A 25,141-nucleotide genomic window follows, 5' to 3' on the forward strand; every position below is an offset into this window, starting at 1 on the left:
GTACTTAATGTTTATTGAATTGAATTAAATGGAACTTAAACCTTTAGTCTTGGTTTCATCTTCTGTAAAGTGAGAATAATAACAACACCTATCCCAAAGCATTATGTAAAGTGAGAGGGAGAAGAAATGTACATGTCATCCTGGACAAGTCACTTAACCTTTTGCTATTCTGGATCAGTGCTGTCAAACCCCAATAGACATAGGAATAACTTAACTATACTTAAGGATGCCTCCAGCCTGCACCACATGATTCCATATTGTTTTTTGGGGTTCATTTTGTTTTTTAAAATGTTAATACATTGCGGCATCTAATTGGTGCAGTGGATAGAGCACTGGCCCTGGATTCAGGAGGACCTGAGTTCAAATCCGGCTTCAGACACTTAACACTTACTAGCTGTGTGACCCTTGGCAAGTCACTTAACCTCAATTGTCTCACCAAAAAAATGTTAATACATTAAAATCAGGTAGGAGCTACATTTTAATCTCATTACTTGGGAAGGTTGTGGACCTCTCAGTCTGGGCCATGGGTCTGTTACCTCTCCTTCAAGCAACTCTTCCACAATGCATTGTGAGAAAGTATAACTTGCACTGGCAAAAAGATTATTTTCATTCAAAGGGCCCTATACCAAAAGGAATCATAGGTTTAAGCCTTATGTTTGTATGTAAAGTATTTTATGCATAAACATAGTTTGAGGATGATGGTAGTGATGATGATAATGATTTCCCTTACTCCTCCTTTTCTTTCACTCTTCCTCTTCCTGGCTGAAAGCATAACCTCCTCCCAAAGAATACAAAATATTTAAGCAAAAACACTCTGTAACTATTGATGCCCTGGGAGTTTTGTTTTTTCAAACCCAGTGGGATTTAACAAACATTTTTAAGCATTTACTGTGTGCTGGAGACTGTTAAGCACGTTGGGGAAACAGAGGTAAGAATGAGTTAGCTCTTGCCTTCAAGGTTATGACACAGAGAAAGATAATTAAATACCCAAACACAGACACAATAATAATTTAGAAAATTATTCCAAGAGGGAATGAACCTTAAGAACTCGATGGATCAGAAAAGACTGATGGAAGAAAATAAAAATGAGCTGTATGTAAAAACCAAAACTAAAACCCAAACCAAATAGTACTCATCTACTGTGGAAGTGAGAATCTAAGCATCACAGATTTCAAACACAGATATCTCTCCAAGAGCCCAGAGGTGGAAATGAAAAGAATAGGATCAAAACCTAGGTCTTATCTAGTCCAAGTCCAACACTCTTTCCACAGGATCATAATTTTATTTCTCTGAATTCTCTTCATGCAAGGACACATGTTCCAAATACATAATGTACCATCAAAATGAAAATCAATTCCATTTAATGCATGTATTAATTATCTACAATCCCCAAAAGCATAGTACTACGGCCTAAAGATAAAAAGAACAGCTAGGTGGCACAGTGGATAAAGTGTCTCTACTGGAGTTAGGAAGACATCTTCCTGACTTCAAATCTGTCCTCAGCTACTTACTAGCTGTGTGACCTTGGACAAGTCACGTAACCCTGTTTTCCTCAGTTTTTTTATCTGCAAAATAAGCTGGAGAAAGAATTGGCAAATCAATCCAGGATCTGTGCTGAGAAAACCCCAAATGAGATCATAGAGAGTCACATAACTGAACAATAAAGACATAAAGATAGATATGAAAACAGATATGTAGAACAGTCTTTGCCCTCAGGGAATTTACATTGAACTGACTGGCTATGTGGTGACTGAAGGCTGTCAAACAGTACTTCCGAATTTTTTTTTAATCATAAAAATATTTTTATTTTTTCCATTTACATGTAAAGATAGTTTTCAACATTTGTTTTCATAAGATTTTTAGTTCCAAATTTTTCTCCCTCTCTCTCTCTTCACCCCCTGCCACAAACAGAAAGCAATCTGATATAGGTTATCTATGTCCAATCACATCAAACATAGAATTCTTTTTATGTGTGTGTATGTGAGGGGGCAATGAGGGTTAAGTGACTTGCCCAGGGTCACACAGCTAGTAAGTGTTATGTGTCTGAGGTCTTATTTGAACTCAGATCTTCCTGAATCCAGAGCCAGTGCTTTATTCACTGAACCACCTAGCTGCTGCCAACATATGAAATTCTTAAAAGAATGCTTTGATTAAAGCAATTTCTTTCTGGTTTTACACCAAGAGATGAGACCTTGTCAAATGCACATTTCAATTGTTTCTGACAATACGTCATCCTCAGAACACTATAAAACACTTCCATTCCCAACTAGCATCATGACTAGATTAATTATTTGCTCAAAATAATGTAATTATTTTCTATCAGGCATGTCATTAATGGATTACATAATGCCCAGTAGCCATTAAAATGCTAAAAGGAAGAAAACTGAGTCATCTGAGCCTTGCAGTGGGGTGATGGAGGCTGATCTGATAGCTCAGATTTAGTTTTAAAAAATTCAGTTTTCAAAAAAGTGTTCATTCAAATTGAAGCTAAACTAATATTTTTGATGACCTGAAGCTGTCAAAGGAAGAGACAATGGATTCTCATCAATGCCACTAATGGCATTTGAAGGTCCCATGTGTATCCATCAGGCACTCGTTCTGCAGAAGTTCACAAGTGATAAGCAGCCATGAACAATAGGCAGGATTATTAGTACACAATCCACCCCTCCTCACAAGCAGACATGAGTGAAGTTGGACCTCACATCTCTATCATAACTTACATCTACATCCCTTCTTTTTCTTGTTGACACATTCTAGAGCCAATTATGAACCCATGGGGTCCTTTGCATAGTAATATCTCAGCATTGCCTAAATCTTTCAACTTAGATTAACCAAGAATACACAAGCATTTCTTTAGCATCCACTGTATGTCTGGCACTATGCTGAGCATACAAGTTGAATATACATTCGCTACAGGTTGAAGTTTTTTTCATTTTTCTGCCTGTATCCATAGCAAGTAGCACAGTGCCGAGCCTATAATAAGAATTTAATAAATACTTAATTGGTGTGGATTTAGAAGAGAGTGGATTGGATAAGGTAGGATAATACTACTTTTTATTAACATAATATATTTCCTCCAGGTAATTAAAAATGTGATTGAGTTGTTTAACTTCCACTCACCTTTATGTGATAGGAAAGGCATAGAGAATATCCCCATTTAGAAAAATAGGGGATGGAAATTTGAAAATAAAACAATCAAAAACCATGGTGTCCTCTAGAGAAGGCAGAGGACCTGGGTTCAAACTTTACCTCTATTGCTCGTTATTTGTATGATTTGGGTTTTTACCTCCTTGTTTTGTTTCTTCAATTATAAAATGAAGGGATTTGCATAGATGGCTTCTGTTGTCCCTTTTAATTCTAAATCTATGGCCTTTTTTTTTTTCAGGACAATGAGGGTTAAATGACTTGCTCAGGGTCACACAGCTAGTGAGTGTCAAGGGTCTGAGATCAGATTTGAACTCAGGTCCTCCTGAATCCAGGGCTGGTGTATTATCCACTGAGCCCCCATCTATGGTCTTTATAACCTACATTTATATAGTTTTTTAAAGCTGCAAAGCACTTTATACCCATTTGGAACTTACAACAAAATATGGAGATACTATAGGCCTCATTAGCCCCATTGTACAGATTGTGATGCAAAAAGGTAGGTTTACTTGTTCATGGTTAAAGAATTAACTAAATTTCAGAGGCTGGATTTGAGCCCAGGATTCTTGACTTTGAGGAACAGCATTCAATCCCTGGCATCAATCAATAGGTATTTTATTAAATAGGTACAATGTGCCAAGCAATATGGTAGGTGCTAGGAAAACAAATATAAGCTGAATAAAATATATCCCCTACACTCAAGAAGCTTACACTCTAATGGGAGTAAGCAATTCATAAAAGGAATACTAAAGAAGGAGGCTCCACTTACTTTCTATAGTAATGGAAATTCATAAATTGTGATGGAGATCCACCAAAAAATGTAGGGGGGGGGGTGTTGCAATCTCACCACTTTTCATCTTTCCAGTAATTTAACTGGGAAGTCGAGCTGACAACCAATGTTAAGTCAGGCAGAAATAAACATAAATGTTCTGTACATAATAGGAGATAAATAATTGTTTGTCAAATGTAATGATATCTAATTGAATAGGTTATTCAGGTATAGTTGACTGACTGGCTTAACAGTACCTGGCAACTCAGCTAGCCAGCTCCAGGAAAAAGAGACACACTCTCTAAGACACCCCCCCACCCCCAATCTCTCTTTGATTAGAGTGGCATGAGCCCTTACCTCGTAAAGTCTGTCATTTCCATCATGATCATACACATCTGCTTGGCCAGGACAATGATGTCATTGCCACTGTCATCCCATTTAGCCACCTCAGCATCCAGCTTGCTCTTCTCCTGATGGAAGATTTCGACCTGTTCGGCTATTTTTGCCTTTTCTTCTTGGGGTAGCTGAGCCATGATGGCCTGTGTGGAATTAGCAAAAGAATGAAATGTGAACAGGAAGCAAGGGGACCGTGGATTGACTCTATTCTCCATAAGGAGTCAAGCGGAGTGTGAGAAGTGCTCACATTCTCTCAGAGCCACAACTCATGGAGGACAATCAACCCTTGGCCCTGATGGAGAAAATTAGAAAGTGTTTCCTCTCCAGTTTACCATGTTGCCCAGGGCAGTAGCCTTGTCACAGAATGCATTTCTCCCATTCCTCAATTTAAACCTAATAGTATCCAAGGGTAGGTTTCCTTTTCTGCTCTTCATCCTTTTCCTATCAGCCCTCTACCCCCACCAACCATGACACACACACATACATACATATGTATATACACATATATGTAAAAAGGTATACATGCATGTATATGCATATAGGTATATACAGTATATTTATATATACATGTAGGTACGTATGTTGGTATGTTTATGCATGTATACACACATCTATGTATATACATACAATATATAGACACAGGTCTTATACATGTCTATTTAATTTATATCTAGTGAGTAATGAGAAAGTACTAAGGGAAATAAAGACATCAGTAGTTGGGAACAACTGAGGAAGGCCAGAAAGATGGGATTTGTTTTTGGTAGCATCAGGTAAGTCAGTCATCTAGACAACAATCATTTATTAAGTACCTACTATATGCCAGACTATATGCTAAGTGATAGGGTCACAGAGACAAAGAAAAAAAATCTGCTCCCTTCTCTTAAAGAGCTCACAGAATGATGGGTGAGACAATATGTAAACCATATATACAAACAAGATATAGACAAGGATAATTGGAGATAATCAGAGAAAGCAGGACAAAGACTGAAGAAAATGGCACTTGAGATGATTCTGGAAGGAAATCAGGGGAACTCAGAAATGGGAGTGTTAGTTCCTCTGAAAAGCACTGCTTTTCTACAATGGTCAAAATACCATAACCACTAGGTACCTTCAGGCCAAAGAAACCCTTGCAGCATCAGAAATGGTGGCCAAAGATAGTGCCTCTAGCACCCAATAGTGCCAGAGAATACATATGCAGAAGAAAAGGGGCCCAAAAATGCCATCCACATTCTCAGTAATGAGGCTGCTCATTTTCTGTGATTAATTCTATCTGTTCAAAGGAGACACTTCTAGACAATTTTTTAGACTTGGTCTTGGAAAACTTTTCTCAGATGAAAGGAATTAGCCCCTTCAGCCCTGGAGTGTGATTACAAAAGGAGAGCATGGAAAGAAGGGGTATTTGGTCGCTGACTTGAAGAATTTAAACCAATATCAGAGAAGCAATCTGAATGAATGTATGCATGAATGAATGAATGAATGAATGAATGAAGTCTAGGTGCCTCAGTGAAATGACTTCATAGTTTCTTGTCAAACCAAGGATCTTCCCCAGAGTGTCCAGTAGAGGGAGATTTAGTGGTATGCAATGTGTTTGGTGGAGACTCAGGGGTGCAATTGTCCAGCTCCCATCGAGCCCATCTAAGGACCTGTCAAAATTATTCAGTCATTTTCAGTTGTGTCTGACTCTTTGTGGCCCCTTTTGGGGTTTTCATGGCTAACTTTATAGATAAGGAAACTGAGGCAAACATTGTAAAGTGACTTGCCCAGGCCCATACAAGTAGTAAGTGTTTGAGGACACTTTTGAACTCAGAAAGATGAGTCATCCTGACTCCAGGGCCAACAATCTTTCTACTATGCCTCCTAGCTGCCCAATTAGATGGCCATCTATGTAAGGACTAGATTTGGACAATTGAATTGAGTGTTACAAGTAGTTCACTTACTGGTTTTGTTTCTGTGTCTTGATTATCTTTATCTCCTGGAGTATAAAAATGTTTATTAAATAAATGAGATAGATGAATGAATGAATCCATGAATCCATGAGTGGATGAGAAGAGTAAATAAGAGGAGTGAATAAATATGTGACTAAGTTGAATAAAGTATATAAATAGATGAAGTAAGAGACTATATTGCATCTATATACTTTAGTATATAGATGAAGTAAGAGAATGAATGGAGTAAAAGACATCGCCCTGCCCAATTTGACTCTGTCTTTTAAATAATCAAAAAAAAATTTTTTAATCCAAAAAACAGGTATTAGATTATAAAGATTGTCATTTGCCTCTTTTTGTATTCCAAGTACTTTGCACAGTGCCTGGCACATAGCAGGCTCTTGAAAAAATGTTTATTGCTTATTAGCCATCTAAGTAGTGAATGGAGGTAGATTGTAGAAGACATGATTTCAAATCCCACCTTAAAACTTCATTTCCTGTGTGAAGTTACTAAAGCACTTCAGCCTCAGTTTCCTCATATAGAAAATAGAAATAATAATAGCACCTACTTCATAGGATTTTTGTGGGGATCAGCTAAGATAATGCATATAAATACTCTGTAAATCTTAAAGCTCTATATCAGTGGGAGCTATCCTTATTAAAAACTTAATATTTTGAGGCCCTGTGCTGGGCTTGGGGGATATAAAATCAAGGAAAAAATTCCCTGCCCTCAAAGTAATTACATTTTTACTGGGATTGGAGAGGATAGAGCATGCCCTCAAAAAAGTATTATATAAGGAAGAAAAAATAGTAACTGGAAGGAATAGGGAAGGATTCATAAAGGAAGTGACACCTAAAGGGGAAAAGGATTTTGAAAAGTGAAGAAGAGGACGCAACAGTTATTATATAATTATAGCAAAACTATTTACATTCTCCAGCTCCTCTGAATATTGACCCCCTCAGTTTGCAGAACAGGGGTTAAAGCTGTGGAATTTATTTACTCTCCCAGTACCTCTTTGTCCTTCTCCCTCAGTTGATTACTTTCCTTTTTTTTGGGGGGGGGTTGATTACTTTCAATCAAGTGTGTGTGTGTGTGTGTGTGTGTGTGTATGTGTGTGTGTGTGTGTGGAGAGAGAGAGAGAGAGAGAGAGAGAGAGAGAGAGAGAGAGAGAGAGAGAGAGAGAGAGAGAACACTGTTTGCATGTTGTCTAACCCATTATTCTGTGAGTTCCTTGAGAGAAGAGACTGTTTCTTTTTTCCTTTGGCATACTTTTCTTTGTATCATTTTCACTTAGTGCCTGGAACAGCAGGTGCTTAATAAATGCTTGTTGACTAGATGACTCACTTTTCAAAAACAAAGGGTTGGGGAGCAGCTAGGTGGCACAGTGGTTAAAGCTCTGGCTGTGGATTCAGGAGGACCTGAGTTCAAATCCAGTCTCAGACATTTGACGCTTACTAGCTGGGTGACCTTGGGCAAGTCACTTAACCCTCATTGCCTGGCAAAAATTAAAAACAAAAAAGAAAAAAAAAACCAAAGGGTTGGAATCTGAGTCTCCAGTTATATCTGACTCTTCACGAATCCCTTTGTGCTTTTCTTAGCAAAGATACTAGAGGGGTTTGTAATTTCCTTTGCCGGCTCATTTTACAGGTGAGGAAACTAAGGCAGACAATGGTTAAGTGATTTGCTTAGGGTTACAAAGATTGTGTCTGAGACTAGATTTCAACTCTGAACTTCCTGACTCTTTCTAATGTTTCATCTAGATTCCACAAAGATAAAAGTCTATAGAAGTACTAGAGAAAAAATACAAAGATAAATATACAAAGAAGTTAAGTATGTGATAGGGAGGGAACAAGGGAGGATATCAGCAGGGTGGGATCAGGAAAGACTTCCCACAGAAGGTGGCAATAGGGATTTGTCTTGAAAGATGAAAGGGCCTCTGTGAGTGACAGGTGAGGAGAGAGTATCTCCCAAACATAGAGGACGTTCAGTGCAAAATTCAGAGAGAGAAGACCAAGTATAACGTTGTGAGGCACAGAGGGAAAGCCATTGTTTGCTAGATCTCTGAGGGAGGGTTGGGGGAGCAACGAGGCTGGGAAAAAAGTTTAGAGCCAGGTAGTGAAGGCATTCAATGCTAAACAGAAGAGTTTATATGTATCTGTATGTTTATTTAGTATATTTACCCTAGACTCAATAGGGAGCCACTGGAGATAACTGAGTGGGAGAGTCAACTGTGTAAATCATATGGATCTATTAAGTGGTTTGAGCTTCATAGGGAGATAGTGAATGGTATGTGTAGTAGACAAAGAGATGACCTTAAGAAACTTGGGCTCAATCCTACCCCTGGTGATGACTATCTATGTGACCTTAGATCAATCACAAAATCCCTTGGTCTCAGCTCCCTCATCTATCACATAAGGGAGCTAGACTAGATCCTAGCCTCTTAAAGTGTGGGTTGCAACCCCATATGGGGTAACGGAATGTGGGGGTTATGAAAAATTTGGTAACAGTAAAAGGTTATATATACCTATTTTATATACGTATATACCTAGGGTCATATACACATTTCTTGGGAAAAAAGGGATTGGGAGTGGAAAAAGTTTAGGAAGCCCTGGAGTAGGTGACCTCCATTGTCCTTCTATGTGCAATCTATGACCTTGGACAAATAAATTCTCCTTCAACTCAGTTCTCTCATCTGTGAATTGGGGGGGATGGATTTAGATTGCCTCTAAGAGCCCTTCTAGGTACATATTTATGATATTATGCAACTATATTCTAATGGGGTAGCCAACATATACACATATGGATAAATATGTATATAGTTAAGGTATTTGGGGAGAGAGTTCTCTAGCATCTTGGAGACAAGGAAAGATTTCATGACGATGATGATACTTGAGTTATACCTTGAAGAAAATCAAAGAATCCAAGAGGATATAGAGAGAAGGGCCTACATTCCAGGCAAAGTGAGAAGCCTCTAGTAAAAGACAATGAAGGAGGAAATGAGAAAAATTAAGAAAGTCCCACTGGAGAAGATTGATCAGAGTAGTGAGTGAACTCAACAATTTAGGGAAACTAAGGACTACAGGGAGCTTGTCGTCAACATATACCATGGCCGACATGATGCCAAAAATAATGATGCTGTCCAGATGCTGAAGTCAGAATGGAAGGTGAGAGTCTGTCTTTGAGGGGGAGAAGCTGATGGGAAGAGTTAGGGAAGACAAAGATGTGTGTGCAACATGGTTGAATAGAAAGCATTGGATTTGGAGTCAGAAGACTGGTTCTCTGTTTTGTCTACCACGTGATGATAAGAAAATAATATTTTATTTAATCCTGGGAGGTCATAGGGGCATAGAACATAAGATAATAGATTTAGAAGCAGACTGGTGTCTAGAAGCCATCTAGTATTACTTCCTTGTCTTATACATGAGGAAACTGAGGCTCAAAGATCACAGAGTCTGAGCTAACCTACACATCTAAGAGTATTTTCACTACATCATATTGCCTCATTAATGTTTAAAACATTCACTAAGGTACCTTCCTCTGCATGGGCTTTGTAATAACTTCATGCGGTGATTATTCAGCAATCACCTTCAATCACAAAGTTCTCATTAAGATGATTTAAGGGTTAACTAACAAAGTCACTCCATTGGCTCCCTTTCTTTACTCTCTGGCAATGCTTATACACTGTTATTACCCAATGTAATATTCAGTGACAAATATTCTGCAGAATCCCTCTCCTCCTTCAAAGCTCAATGCACATGCCATCTCTTCCAGAAAGCTTTGCCTGGTCCCTTTAGTTGTTACTGCTCTCTCTCTCCTAAAATCATCCTGCATAAACTCAACTGTTTCCATTTTGTAACATGTCAAGAGAAAGTAAGCCACTTGAAGGTAGTTACGTTTTTTTCCTTTGATCTTTTTGTATCCCCAAAGCATCATGAGGGGTGGGGCAGGAGAATGTGTCTCCCAAGTGCCTAATGCATAGTCCATACTTAAATCCTGGTTGGATTGAAATTGATATTTTAGAATTTTCAAATAAATGAGTTATATCCCTCCAACCAGACAGTCATTCCCTTCCAGGCAAGGATCAGCTTTTTTTCTTATAATCCATAGTGCTGAGCTCATGGAAAGTGCTCATTAAGCACTTGAAGTTGCTAACTTAGTAACTCAAGCTCATGGTTGAGGAATAGAGTCAGGACCATGAGGTTCGTGACTCACCTGGCACTTTTTATATGCTACCATATTTTTCTCTGATGGACTCAAAAAGCACAAATGGCATTACCAACATCATCCAACATATTCCAATAAATCACTCTGAAGGATGAATGAGCCTCTGGAGAAACTTGTTTTTGGACCAGGAAATCCATTTGACTCCAGGGGTCGTCAACACACATAATATACTTAACAATATATGATTTAGATCCAAGGATTATTACACTTTCTCTTATTCATATCACTTCTAGTGAGCAGGAGGGTTTTTCGCTGAATATAGTTAAAATGCTCTTGGCTTTTAAAAATTCATAATTGACCTTTCCCCAAACTGAAATTTAAAAAAAAAAGGTTATCTATAAACAGTAGATCACAAACTGGGAAATTTGCAAGTTAATCAAATTAAAACACAACTCACGAGTTTTAATTAGGGCTTATCAATGTAACTCAGCAGTTTGAAATGTTAACACATTAAAGTCATTTTATCTCAAAAAAATTAATATATAATTATTCAGACAACAATTGAACCAAGCAAAACATAAAATGTTTATTCCCTGGACCTAACAAAATATGGATATGTGAGGGTTTGGGTTTTTTTTCAGGACCAGAAGAAAATGGAACTACTCAGTATTTCTTCTTCTTACTGAGGGGAACCTGAGGACCCCCACCCCATTCATAATATCCAAATATATCACTGGCAAATAGGGATTTAATGTTTCTCATGGTCTAGCAACAACAGTAGCTTATATCCACAAGTTTTATGTTCTTTGCTACTCCCAGGAACACAGTCTTTCTATATTGAAATACCAATCTCTTTTATGATTAGTGTTGTGATTTAGGCAGATTAAAGGAATGTGGAAATCAATTACAGCCCTGAACAAAGAAGAACCAGCTTCGAGGAACAAAAAGGTCATAGTCCCACTGCATTTTGCTGTGCTAATAACACAGATTCCTATGGTTGGTTCTGGGATCCAGTCTCACATTTATGACTGATGTTGACAAAAAAGGACAATCCAGAATGGGGAAAGTACCATGAGGAAGGGTGTTGTGTCCAGGCCATATGAACCTGACTGAACGAGCTGAGTTTTTTAAGCCAAAATCAACAGTGTTCTGGGGTAGGTGTGGGGGTGATAACTCTCTACAATTATTTCACAAGCTGTCATGTGTAGGAAGACTGTGACTTGTACTCTTTGACTCCATAGGGCAGAATGACCAGCAATGGATAGAAATGGAGAAAAAGTACATTTAAGCTTGCTGTCGGGGTATTAAAAAAAAGGAAATTTTACAAAAAGAAAAATTTTTGTAACAATTTTTTTTTAGTAGAATGGTCTTCCCCCTCATTGTTAGCCTCCAGGCAGAGGCTGGAAGACTATTCATCAGGTATGATATATTAGAGATTTCTCTTCAGGTACAGGTTGCATTAGATGACTGCAGACATGGTCCCTTAAAACTCTCAAAAATCTGGCGGAGGCTTACAAGGCCTAGAACCAAGGGCTACTTATTCCTTCCTTGTCCGGTGTTTTAAAAATCCATGAGATTTGTCCATTTCTACAGTTGTACCCAATATTGGTTGCTCATTAGTTAACTAAACCTTTGCAAGAATGGACACTGTCAAATTCTGAAAATAATTTTACTTTTTTTTTTTTTAAGATAGGGTGTTCATAATTAAATGGAGATCCAATCCAATTAGTATCCAATACAGTTAGTATCCTGCCTTATAACTTACATCTAGGTCTCTCTTCTTTGTTTTGGTAGTGATGAAGTGAAAAGAACTGGGAGCCATGAGTCTTGGGTTCTCAACCCAGCTCTTCTTCTAACTCACTGGATGACCTTGAACAAAGTTTATTTATTCCTCTTGTTCTTAATTTGTTTCCCCATTTCTAAATTGGGGGTTCTGCACTAGGTTATCTCCAGGGTCCCTTGTGGCTCTCACTTTTATGGTATGCATGGAAGGCTGATAGGAAGAATGGAGAATATTTTCACCTTATAACAATATATGTGCTTTATCACAGACAACCCTGTTCTAAGCCTCTCACTGAAATAGAGAGCTATAAATCACACTTATTCATTTCTTCCAAATGTATTGTTTGTTTTCTATTTGGGAGGGATTTCTTTAAAAAAGTTTTTATCTGATTCTCTCCAATAAGTCAAGTGCAGGGGTAAAAAAGAAACAAAGTGTACTTTTTCAATTGCTGATGAATCAAAACACTCTTTGGCTTTGGACTGCATCCTGATTGGTTATCAATAGCATATATATAAATGAGGGCTGCAGTGCCTTTGGTTTTCAATGCTCCTTATGTCAAGGAAAATTTTCTGTTCTATAAGCCATTCCTAATAAAGGGAAGAGTTTGAATTTCACTACTGCATTCTTTAAATTAAATGAATGAATGAATAAATAGATGAATTAATGAATAGATAAATGAATGAAAAGCTAAATAAATTAAATAAATAGTTAAATGAATGGATAGATAGATAGATAGATAGATAGATAGATAGATAGATAGATAGATAGATAGATAGATAGATAGATAGATAGATAGATGAATAAATATGTAAGTAAATAAATAAAATGTCTACTTAAGTGTATATCTAAGTCAACATGATAGACTACTACCAAGACACTTCAGAACAGTCAAGGCATGCAGACCACTTACAGGGAAATGCAACCAATTTCTAAATGACTATAAAATAGGAGTAGCATGGCATACTGGGGCAGAATGCTAAACTTGGATTCAGTAAATTCTAGGTTCAAATCTCACATCTGAGATTTACCATTTGTGAGTGACCATGGGCAAGTCACAAATCCTCCATGACCCCGAGTTTCTTTATTTGTAAAATGGGAATAATAATACCCATAGCACAGAACACACAAAGTTATTAGGCTTGAATGAGATCATGTATGTGAAAAGGATTGTAAACTTTAAAGTGCTATAAAATGCCAGTTTTATTACATCATTCAGGTCAGCAAAGTAAAAAAAAGGCTAATTCCTCATACTCCAATAATAAAGAGAATCATTTTATTAGTTGAATGTTTTACTTTTCACCAAGCTCTTTAGACATCATGGAAACAGACTAAAACCAAAAAAAGGCCACTTTTTTCCAACGCCAATATTTATTGTCAATGAATAGTATCTTCACAGGGTGCTGAGCTATATCTCCCCTGGAATCTCTGCCTTCTTTCTTCAAGTATTGGAAAGGCTATTATGAGAAAGATGTATTCGACTTGTTCCGTTTGGCTCAAGAGGCAGAGATTCAAAAGCTGGAAGCTGTAGATCCACCAATTTAGGTTTAATGCCAAGGGGGAAAAAATCTAATTGGAAGCATCTCACAGTGGGATGGGCTGCCTTAGGAGATTGGATACTCTTTGAAGGTGTTGAGTGAATATTAGATGACCACTTGTCAGGAAAGTTGTAGGAGAAATTCTTTTTCTTCTATGAATTGAACTAGATGCCCGCTAAGGTCCCTTTTGAACCAGGGCTATATTGTAAGCCAGGTCCTACCATTTTATAAAAGCCAACTGTTAAAATTTTATTGTGAACATTTAAATTTTGTCAACAAGAAAATGCTACATATCAGAACTTGATTTATTATTATGTTGAATTCCAGATTTAAGAAAGTAATAGAGGAAATGTTCATAATGAAAATTAAACTTAAAAGTATGTAGTGTGTGGGGGTTTTTTGAGAGTTGGTTGTTAAACTATTACTATTATTCTGTTGCTTTCAACTCCAAAATTCTGTGATCCTATTAGACTCATGTGAGATTTTATGATCACACACAAATATACCCAAACCAACTGGTGGCCACCACCCAGGTAGGCTGACAGCTCCAGATCTCCCCCCACCTCTATCTCTCTCCTATATAGGCAGAGACTTCAGCCAGCTTAGACCAAGGACCTAAACCTTCTTGGGTTCGTGGGACACAATGAATGAGAAAAAATGTACCAGGATCATTGACAAGGGTAAAGGCAAGCTGTCAACAAATATTGCAGGATTTGAGTTCCTCAGGAGAATGAGTAAGAGACAAGCTTATAAGAGAACTGTCTTGTTCAGAGGTACTACAAATAAATCCCAACTGAATGTTGGCAGCAACTAGGTCATCAGCAGAGATTGTCATTCTGAGTTTGATAGTCAAACTGTTTGCTGCCAGAAATCAAGTGAAAATCCGGGTAAGGGGGACAGCTAGGTGGCACAATGGATAAAGCACTGGCCCTGAATTCAGGAGGACCTGAGTTCAAATCCGGAATCAGACACTTGACACTTAACTAGCTGTGTGACCTTGGGCAAGTCACTTAACCCTCGTTGCCCAGCAAAAACAAACAAAAAAGAAAATATGGGTAAGGTGGGGCATGCCTGAAATCACTGCCACTGGGAATGCTGAGGTCAGTCACTCAGTGAAATAGCATTAAACACCTACTATGTGGCAGGCAGGATGCTAAGCACTGGGCATAAAAAGAAAGAGGAAATTAAACAGGCCCTGCCTTCAAGGAGTTCACAATTTAAGGGGGAAGTAATATGTAAAAAAATTCCATACAAACAAGACAGATGGAGGATAAAATGGAGGGCATTACTTGAGTAAAGACACTAATATTGAGAAGGACTGGGGAGGGCTTCTTGCTGAAGGTAGAGCTTAGGTGGAAGAAACCAGGGAAGCTGTTGACTCACCTGAGTTTAAGAGTTCTGGGTTGCAGAGGGCTAAGTCAATCAGATTCCACACTAACTTAAGCATTAAATGACAGATCCCTGGGAGTGGGGGAATCACCAGGTTGCCTAAGGAAAAATGGCTTGCCCCACGTTGGAAACAAAAGAGCTCTGCTTTTTCATATGGATCAATGTGGCATTATGTCCTTGATTCTCACAATTCCAGCATGGGCAAGATGAATCACCTAGTTGGAAAGACTTTTGGAAGGAAGGAAGGAAGGAAGGAAGGAAGGAAGGAAGGAAGGAAGGAAGGAAGGAAGGAAGGAAGGAAGTGAAACACAGGAAGAGAGAAAGAAATGGAGAGAGAGAATGTGTGGGCAGTCCTTTCTAAGATCTAGGATTTCATTCAGGGGCACAGAAAAACCTCTCCTTCTTAGGGGCAGGCTAGTAAAGGCTGTGATAGCTCCAAGGTTTTGTCAGAAGCATGGACAGATTTTTTTTTAAAGGGATGTCTGTGTCCTATTTGGAGTTATATACAGCTCATCTACAGACACAGGCAACTGAAAGGTGACAGTTTTTTCTTCTGTTCTACCCTATGGCTCGGGCCCATGGAGAATCCACATCAGGTGGAGTTGCTGGCTGTGGCTGCTGCTCCTTGAGTTTCCTCACAGGCTCACAAGTTTCTCATTGAGAGCAATTTGTGACTGGGTTAGATTGGCAAGGTAGGTCACCATCATTAGGTCACTGATGTTGCTGTTCAGTATGGCCTCAAAGTCCTCAGGTACAATTTTGGGAACTTGGTTAACCAGGCCCATCGGGAAGCAGCCCACGGTGTTGTCAGCTGACACCTTTCCAAACAGCACATCCTCTGCATACTGCAACACTGTGCTTAAAGCATCCTGTATCCGGCCTGATGCTCCACCAACTTGCTGCAGATCACTTGAAAGGCCAATATTCTAGGCTGGTATGCCACAGGCCATGACATCACAGAGCACGTGGCGCTGATTCCTGAGTACTGTAGCCGGGAGGCTCACAGCCCCATTCATCTCACCGTGGACACCAGCCTCCAGAATGGACGAATGAGCACCAAAGCCTATGTCAGTGCTTCCATGGGCATTCTTGGAAAGACCATGGGAGTGATGTTCACTCCCCTGACAGTGAAATATGTCTACTATGATACTGAGCAAATTGGAATTGACCTGATCATGTGATTGGCCTTTCAAGCATAGACAGATTTAAGGCCCATTGTGGTTGGGTTCTACTTTGGTTTATTCACCTGACATTTAGAGCATGTCCAATATAAATCAATCATTGATCTGCATGCTCTCAAATCCCAGGAGTAAGAATGGGCTTACAAATAAATACAGTAAGTACTTATATGGTCTTTTTTTTTTTTTGAGTGGGGGAAGGCAGATTGTCTCCTATGAAACCTGCCTCTCCCTGGTCTAAATTTCTATTATTGGAAATTCATTTGTTTCTCTAAGATTGTCTAGTCAGCCTGGTCCAGTGGAAAAAGTCCTTGATTGCATGTCAGATTACCTGGGTTTGAATCAAAACTTGGTCTCCTACTATCTATGTGACCTTAAGAAATTCACTTCATTTCTATTTCAGTTTCCTTTTTTGTAAAATGCCATGGTTGTACTATTATTATTGTTGTTGAGTCATGTTCAACTCCTTGTGAGTCCATTTGGGTTTTTCTTAGGAAAGATCCTGGAGTGCTTTGCCATTTCCTTATCCAGCTCACTTTATAGATGAGAAAACTGAGGCAAACAGGGATAAGTGACTCGTCCAAGGTCACACATCTAGTAAGTGTCTGGGGCCAGATTTGAACTGGGGAAGATGAGTCTCCCTGATTCCAGGCCTGACACTATCTACTGCACTATCTAGCTGCCCATACTTAAGGTCCCTTCTAGTCCTAATCCTCTCGTCCTATCATTTGGTCACCTGCTTCAAGTATGATTTTGAAGAGTTTCACACAAAATGGTACTTTTTTTTACCCTGAGGAAAACATATTCATGCTACCAATTAGCCTCTAAGAGTGGGGTCAGGTACAAATGGGAAACAGAAATGATGCTTTGAGAGTAAAGGCAAAGAGAGTAGAGAGAGGGTCTATGCAAAAGTCAATGTCATGGGCACATTTTCCAAACTTACAAATTTGGTCCAACTCAACCTAACTCCCTGACCAGAGTCCATCTCTGAGCTCATGTGCCCCTCTAAGCAATTCAGGGCATCATCTTATTTCCACCTTAACAGTACCAATCCCCCATCTCTGGCTTGACATGATATAATTGCATTGCTAAAATTAGGCTGACTCAATAACAAATCCCTTCTGTTGCAAGTTAATTACACAGACCACATGAAGGACCTCAAAGCTATTCAATGCAACTCAGCAAATTTGGAATTCTGCTCCCTTTATCCCTTTTGGTGGCACTATATTCAGCTAAAAACCATTCAAGGAATAGAAAAATCATGAAGGACTATGGAAGATTACCAGCATCTGGACTGGGTTGCCTATCTTTGCCATTAATATGGAATATAAACTCCTTGAAGGCAAGGACTAAGGATTACTTTTATTTTATTTTATTTTATTTTATTTTATTTTGGGGGAATCTGTTTTCTTTTTCTTTTCTTTTTTTGTTGTGTTCTCATATGGCAGGCATGGTGTCTAATATATAGTTTACATTAAATAAATGGTTGTTGCATGTGAACTGTGTTTCATTTGACTGAATTGAATTAATGGAATTGAATTGTTGTTTGATGTGGGTAACATGGACCCCATACAATCATAATGGGACATCATTTATTTGTCTTTATAGAGGAGGTAAGCAGAGTTTTTTGGAAACATCATTGAATTCTGAACTAAAAGATATAATTTAATACAACCCACTTCACTTTCATTTTGTAAATTAAATAATTGAAATTCATAGAGGTCTATTTGTGTGTCCAGTATCATGCAGGTAGTAAGTAAGAGAGCTGATTTAAATTTTCTTGGGGCTGTTAGGAGGTACAGTGGATAGAATACTGGCTTTGAAGTCAGGAGGACCTGAGTACAAATACAGCCTCAGACCCTTGACACTTACTAACTATGTGACCCTGGGTAAGTCACTTAACCCCAATTGCCTCATTCCCCCAGTAAATAAATAAATAAATAAATAAATAAATAAATAAATAAATAAATAAATAAATAAATAAATAAATAAATAAATAAATAAATAAACAAATAGATAGATCGATAGATAGGTAGATGGATGAATACATACAAACATACATACATACATAAATGAATAAATAAATAATTTTTCTTAATGTCCAGTCCAGTACTATTTCTATGTGATGTTAATGTCCTAATGATGGTCATGGAATGTTTGAAAAAACAAATTTAATGCTTTTCCTTGAACAATCAATGCTCAGAAACTAAGTCTGGGTCTATCCAAAATTGACTGGTCAGTGAATCCAAACAATAGTTCAAGGGATTCAATCCAACCAACAGTATCGTGTGTAATCTTGCACAACTTTTTTGACAACCCCCCACTTTTTTTTCCCTTTTGTGAATTGGTTTGGTCTTCTGAATGAATTAACTAAATTGCCCTTTTGTTAAGACAGCAAACAATTGGCTTAAATAAAAGTTTCCACTAGACTGACTCAGTAGATTGGTTGTTTTCATGTTATTCAGCTGTAACCCCAAGAAAACCCTCATTTTAACCAACTTGTGTGTGTGTGTGTGTGTGTGTTTAAGTTTAAATTATAGAGAGGCAGCAAAGTATCATAGAAAGCCTCCTCCTTGAGCTTGGAGTCAGAGAACTTGTGTTCACATTGCATTTCTTCTGCTCACACAAGCTATGTGGCCATGGATAGGTCCCTTTCTCTCACTGAGCCTCAATTTCCTAATCTGAAAAATTAAATAATATAGATTAAAATAACTACCTAATAGGATTGTAGTAAGGCCTGAGATAATATGGGCAAAATGCTTTGTAACCTTTAAAATGTTGTGTAAATGTGAGCTATCATTGCTACATGTGAGACTTTGGGTAAATCACTTTGGTGGGGTTCAATATCCTTATGTGTAAAATGAGAGATGTAGAATAGATGGCTTCCATGATATTTTCCAATTTCCCTCCTATGAACCTATCTAGCTAACAGATGATTATTTCTGTAGGTTGTTAGTAGTTTCGGTTTTCATTTAGGTATGTGTACACTAAAAATTAAATTCAGGCTGTGTGTGCCAGCAGACAGAGGATAAAAATGGCTAGGTGGATTTCTTTTTGTTTGTTTGTTTGTTTTTTTTTTTTTTTTTTTTTTGCAGGGCAATGAGGGTTAAGTGACTTGCCCACAGTAACACAGCTAGTAAGTGTCAAGTGTCTGAGGTCGGATTTGAACTCAGGTCCTCCAGAATCCAGGGCTGGTGCTTTATCCACTGCGCCACCTAGCTTCCCCCTGCTACGTGGATTTCTGGATAGGATGTGAAGGTAAAACACCAATTTTCTATCTAGGGCTAGCTATTATAGTGAGGAGGGGGGAAATTAGTGATGATGATGATGACGACGACGAGGACAATGATGGCAGTGATGACGGCAAGTCACATTTATAAGGTGCTATAGAGTCTGCAAAGCACTCGATGTATGTTATTTCACTTGCTTTGGATTTTATTGCACTTGATCACACTTTCTTTTTTTACAAATATGGAAACTGAGATCCTAACAGTTTAAGTGATTTTTATGATGGTCACATGGGGTATTGAGTAGCAGAAGCAGTATTTGAACCTAGATTCTCTGACTCCAAATATGATGCTCTTTCAAGGTACCATTTGCCCTCAAAATGAATAAGGATGAAGATTGACTTGAAGTTCTTTAGAAAATGGTACCAAGGATAGAGACATCATAGAATCAACAAATTGCCTAGACTTAAAAGGGAAGGGAGAAAGGTTATCAGGCATAAATAAATCATACATCCTGCTTCAATCAATTAGGAAGAGTGAAAGAGAGGCCACCAAGGAGAAGGTGGCAGGGTTCTAGGGTCTCCAAATGAGGCAAAAATAGAGTTGATGGAATGGTTTGGGGCTGTTAAGGGAGCTTGTTCAGAATACATAGAGGGTTCTAATGGACACAGGGACACAGGCTAGGAGAAGGAAGAACTGGAATGGCTTGAATGCGAGAATGAATGGAAATAGTCCAAACAAAATGAATAGATGGGAAGTGAAGGTAAGGACATGTAGTGCCTATCGAGTATGGCAGGAATTGGTGCTCTATTAGGAAAGGAATTGGTTAGAGTGGCATATCAACAGTATGTGAGCCACATACTGAAACATCTTAGAGTCAAGTCAACTCAACAAGCAATAAGTCACTTAGTTAAGGGTAAGACTATGATAAAAGGGAAAATCCATCCCTGCCTTCAATGATCTCAAACCTCTTATAGATAGAAACTTGAAGGAAATCAGAGTAATCTGGATCAGAAGGTAGAACTGAGAAGGGACAGCATTTCCTGCAAGGAGATAAAGTTAAGAAGGGACAGTGTAGGGGACATCCATTGAAAAGTCAGAGATTAGGGAGATGGAGTTTTATGTTTGAGGACCAACAAGGAGTCTAGCGTAGCTTGATTTTAGAGTACAAAAGGGAAGCTAATGTATAAGAAAATTGGAATGGTAGAAGTTATATTTCTAGATTATAAAGGGCTTTAAAAGTCAAACAGACAATTTCCTACTTGATGCTGAAGGTGATAGTACCCCATTGGAGTTTATTAAGTAAGAGGTTGACACAGTCAGACCTGAAATTTCATCTTGATAACCAAGCGAAGGAAAAACTGGGAGTGGGAAATGCCTTGGTATAAAGAGAACCACCAAAAGGCAATGCAATTGTCCAGGTTGGAGGTGGAATAGTGGCTTTTCTGAAAATGCCCAAAGTCAGATAGGATTTTACTCATTTTTCTTTTTAATTCACAGTTTGAGGTTTCTTACATGGTTGTTTTTAGACTTTCTCAGCTTTATCTCCTGTTCCATACTGTTTGCTGCAGTACTTTTCATCATTTTGTTCACTTACTTCCTTGGCAGAGGAAGTTCTCTTAACAACTTAATTGATGACAAAGCAAGTCATTTCAGTCTTGGACCCAGGGGCACCCCAGTTTCAAGTCAAAACTCTTCCCTTCCTAAACAACAAACATCAACTTGGCATTATCCCTTGACTGTGCCTCCAGAATGTGCCATCTTTGTCTGACCTCATTAGGTCTTGGCTTCTCAGAGTCACCCCAACTCTCTAAATGTCAACCCCTTCTGCCTCGATGATACACTTTCAAGCCACAATTTCATAGGAGCATAAATGTAGAACTAGAATGGACCTCACAGGCCATCTAACCCTAACCCATCATTTTACATGAGGAAACTGATATTCAGAGATATTGTGTCTCACCCAAGATCACACAAATATTGAACATCAGAAAAATAATTGGAATATATTCTGATTCTAGAGATAGTGCCATTATAGCCCCCACAACCTTCCCCTGCCATACAATAGTTTCTGAACTTCCATTCTCCTATAGATCACTATAATCAATCAGCAATCAATTATTAAGGTCCCCATTGCAGGCACAATGACATTTAAGAGTAAACCAAAAAGACCTTCATTACTTGATCATTGTCTCTTTTAATACAATTATCATCAGAGAGCCTTAGTACATTTCCAACTCATTTGCATTTGGGTAACACTGTTCAATAAAGTTGCTTTTACATTGAATTACAGGTGCAATAGATTCACCTAAGGATGATGGCAATGGGGTGGGACAGAGTGCGAATTCTACTCCTGCTCCTGTATTACTTAACATAACTAGAGATTGAGATGCTTTAGCTCATTACATTTTAAGGGTGTAAGACCATGTTCTATTGCTTGACAATTCTATTTTACTTTTACTAATTCCCTCTATTTGGAAGTGTTCTTTAAACCCATTGGGGAAAATGCCCTGTCACTGATCTTCCTACCACAGAGACCCCGGGAGATGAGAATGTCTTGTTATTGAGAATGTAGCATTTTTCATAAAAAGCCATCCCAGGGCTGGCTTTTTACTTACCCGTGCACTCTGTCCAGCAATGAGCTGGTCATCTTCAGTCTGCACACTGGTCCGGCTACGCACGTCATAGTCTTCCTGCTCAAAATCTGAATCATCTTCTAATTCTTCTGGAGTCTGCAGACACAGAGGAAGAGCATGAGACAGGCTTATTAAGGATGCCTACAGCTACCCACATCATGGTGCTTTATTGAATTTAATACCCTCCCAGAGAAGACACCCTCTGTCCCTCTCTTTGAACACTGGCCTGACTGCAGTGGCAAACACTGGCTGAATAGAATCATTTCAAAAGTGAATTACCCCAGCTTCTCTTCCTTTTAAAAATAATCATTGATCATTGCTTATTCTAAGTTGGACTTTTAAACACTTTAAAAAAAAAACTTTTAGCTATGCAAACTAAAATAAAAAGGGGATAGAAATAGAGGTGGTTGGGTGACAGTGACACTCAAAGAACATAAAAGTTCACCATCAGATTGAAAAGGGATCTTAGAGGCCATCAATTATAATCCAAACTGGAAAAAAATAATTTGATGCCCCCAAACCCCTCATTCTTCCTTTGCCTCCAGACCTCCAGGGATAAGGGAACTACCATTTTTGAGGGCCTGAGGAAACCCATCCCAATTTAAGATGATGCATTTAATTATTCATTCAGAACCTTGACAATGAGACTCTCCATAATTTCGACTTATTGTTCTTAGTTTTGCCCTATGGGAACAGACAGAACATGCCTAAATACTTGTCCATATGACAGCCCTTCTACAGTGGAAAGTGAGAAGGCTCTGGTATCAGAGAATCTGAAATCCAACCTTATCTAGCGGCCTTACTAACCTGTGTCATCTTAGGCTCACTTAACTTCCATGGACATCAATTTCTTCACATGCAAAACAAAAAGTGAGTTCCAGAACAAAGAACTTTGGAGTCTGAATGCAGACCCAAGTATACTATTTCCACTTTATTTGTTGCAGTTATTTTTTTTTCTTTCCTGTGGTTTTTCCTTTTTTGTACTTATTCTTCTTTACAGCATGACTAATATTGAAATATGTATAGCATGATTGTACATATATATGTGTGTGTATATATATACATATATATATATATATACATATATACATATCATTACTTGTTGACTTGGGGAGAGAGGAGGGAGAGGAGAGAAGGGGGGAAATTTTGAACTCAAAATCTTACAAAAATTAATGATGGAAACAATCTTTACATGTAATTGAAAAATAAAATGCTACCAAAAAATGAAAAGTGAGAACTAGATGATTCTAACATCCTTTCCTGCTCTAGACCCAACATCTCATAGAAATATTTGGACAGCTATCATTTCCCCACTAAGTCTTCTCTCATCTATACTAAATGGCTCCTGTATTATTTCAATCTTTCCTCACAGTATCATCTTCTCCACCCTGGTTAAATATCATAGGATCATAGTTGAAAAGAATCATGCATATCATTTTATTCTAAATGGTAGCACTTAAATAGTCTTAAATAGACCTCCAAGTCACTAATTGCTTTAAGGAGGTTAATCCTACAGCCCCAATTGCCTGTGTGGTAAAATAATGGAATTTGGCAGATGCCCATGGGTCCAACCTGATTGATTTGGTAGTGTTTGAATTGGGTGAGAATGTGAAACTACTAAGTACCCACTTAAAACGATTAGATTTTTAGCCACCTAGTTTAATCTTGTCCAACCCTGAGAAGGATGACTGCATCATCAACAGGGAGCCAGTCTCAGCCACATAACTTGAAGGACCTCTCCTTTGGGGGAGGGATAAAAAAGTAGAAAAGGGAACCCCAACAGGAAGTAGTAGACACTCTCACTCTCTTTCTCTCTGGCCTTGAAGGAGCATTCAGAGCAGACTAGAGACTGGCTGCTGACTCCCAGACCCCTGGTGATGAGTTAATAAATGAGCCCAGCTCTTTGAATTAGCTGAGCTGGAAGTGAGTTTGGGGATTGTATAGGCTTTTGTTAGAGTTAGAGGGATTATACATTTTTCTCTTTCCTTATTCCCTTGTCCCTGACTTTATTAATTTCACCTTTGCTGTGTATTTTATTACCATTAATAAAACCTGATTCTTTTGTGGAAAAGAGACTGTTAAGCTCCTTTCTTATTAGCCTGGGAGAAATAACTAAAAAGGCAGTTTGGAGGGGAGGAAGTTTTGGACCTAGAGGTCCCTCATTATTTTCTGAACCCCAATATTTTGGTGAGCCACCCAATTAACTCTCCACATATTAAATTTGGCCCCTACACCTAAGCCCATCATTATACTCATAATTAGAACTGAATTTTTTATGGTGTTTGATATACATTATCTGATTTGGGTCTTACAACAACTCTTTGAGAAAAGTGCTCTCTTATGCCCATTGCCCAGATGTAGAAGACTCTTAGACTCAAGAGTTTAAGAGAAATGTCCATGGTCATATGACTAATAAGTGTCAGATATAGCATTCAATCCAAGCTTTTTTTTTTTTTTTACATGAAGTTCAACATTTTTTCTATATGAATTTGTCTTTCAAGTAGTGGGACACATTCTAATGTTTGCTGTTACCTGAATAGTGTTGCATGTACTGTGATAACAAGAAGACAAAGTTCAAGTTCGATGAAAAGATAAGATAAGGGGCCTTCAGGATGAAAGATTTTACAATATCCTTTGCCCCCAAATACTTTGATTATATACTAGTTGATCCCTGAAATTACACTTTTGGGGCTCAATACTTTAATGATCATAGAGACAGGAAATAGACATGAGATTTTCTGGGTCTAAGCAATTTCCAGGTAAAGACACTTCTCCCATTTCAGGTGAGATACTTCTCTGCAATTTATAAACTTAGAAAATCATTTACATAACTGAGAATTTAAATGACTTGCTGAGAATTAAATAACCAATATATGTCAGAGGCAGGAATAGCTAATGTTGCTTCAGAGGACAGATCTCTATCCAAAGTACCATGCTGGCTTTATAGTCATACTTCAAAAGCTATGGGGGCAGCTAGGGGGCACAGTGGATAAA

The 25,141-nt window shown here is 38.3% G+C and overlaps 1 protein-coding gene across 4 annotated transcripts in view; it reads right to left on the bottom strand.

Moving 5' to 3' along the window:
- The window catches only part of CTNNA2 (catenin alpha 2), a 1,529,678-nt gene that overhangs the window by 64,748 nt on the left and 1,439,789 nt on the right, over positions 1 to 25,141 (bottom strand). For all 4 annotated transcript variants that reach the window (XM_043982315.1, XM_043982316.1, XM_043982318.1 and 1 more), the window contains 2 exons: positions 22,130 to 22,243; positions 4,271 to 4,452 (listed from right to left, as the gene is read on the bottom strand). In XM_043982315.1, coding sequence (XP_043838250.1) covers positions 4,271 to 4,452; positions 22,130 to 22,243 — 296 coding nt within the window. The remainder of the gene's footprint in view (positions 1 to 4,270; positions 4,453 to 22,129; positions 22,244 to 25,141) is intronic.

This window comes from Dromiciops gliroides, chromosome 2, assembly GCF_019393635.1.
Source record: "Dromiciops gliroides isolate mDroGli1 chromosome 2, mDroGli1.pri, whole genome shotgun sequence".
Classification (NCBI taxonomy): domain Eukaryota; kingdom Metazoa; phylum Chordata; class Mammalia; order Microbiotheria; family Microbiotheriidae; genus Dromiciops; species Dromiciops gliroides.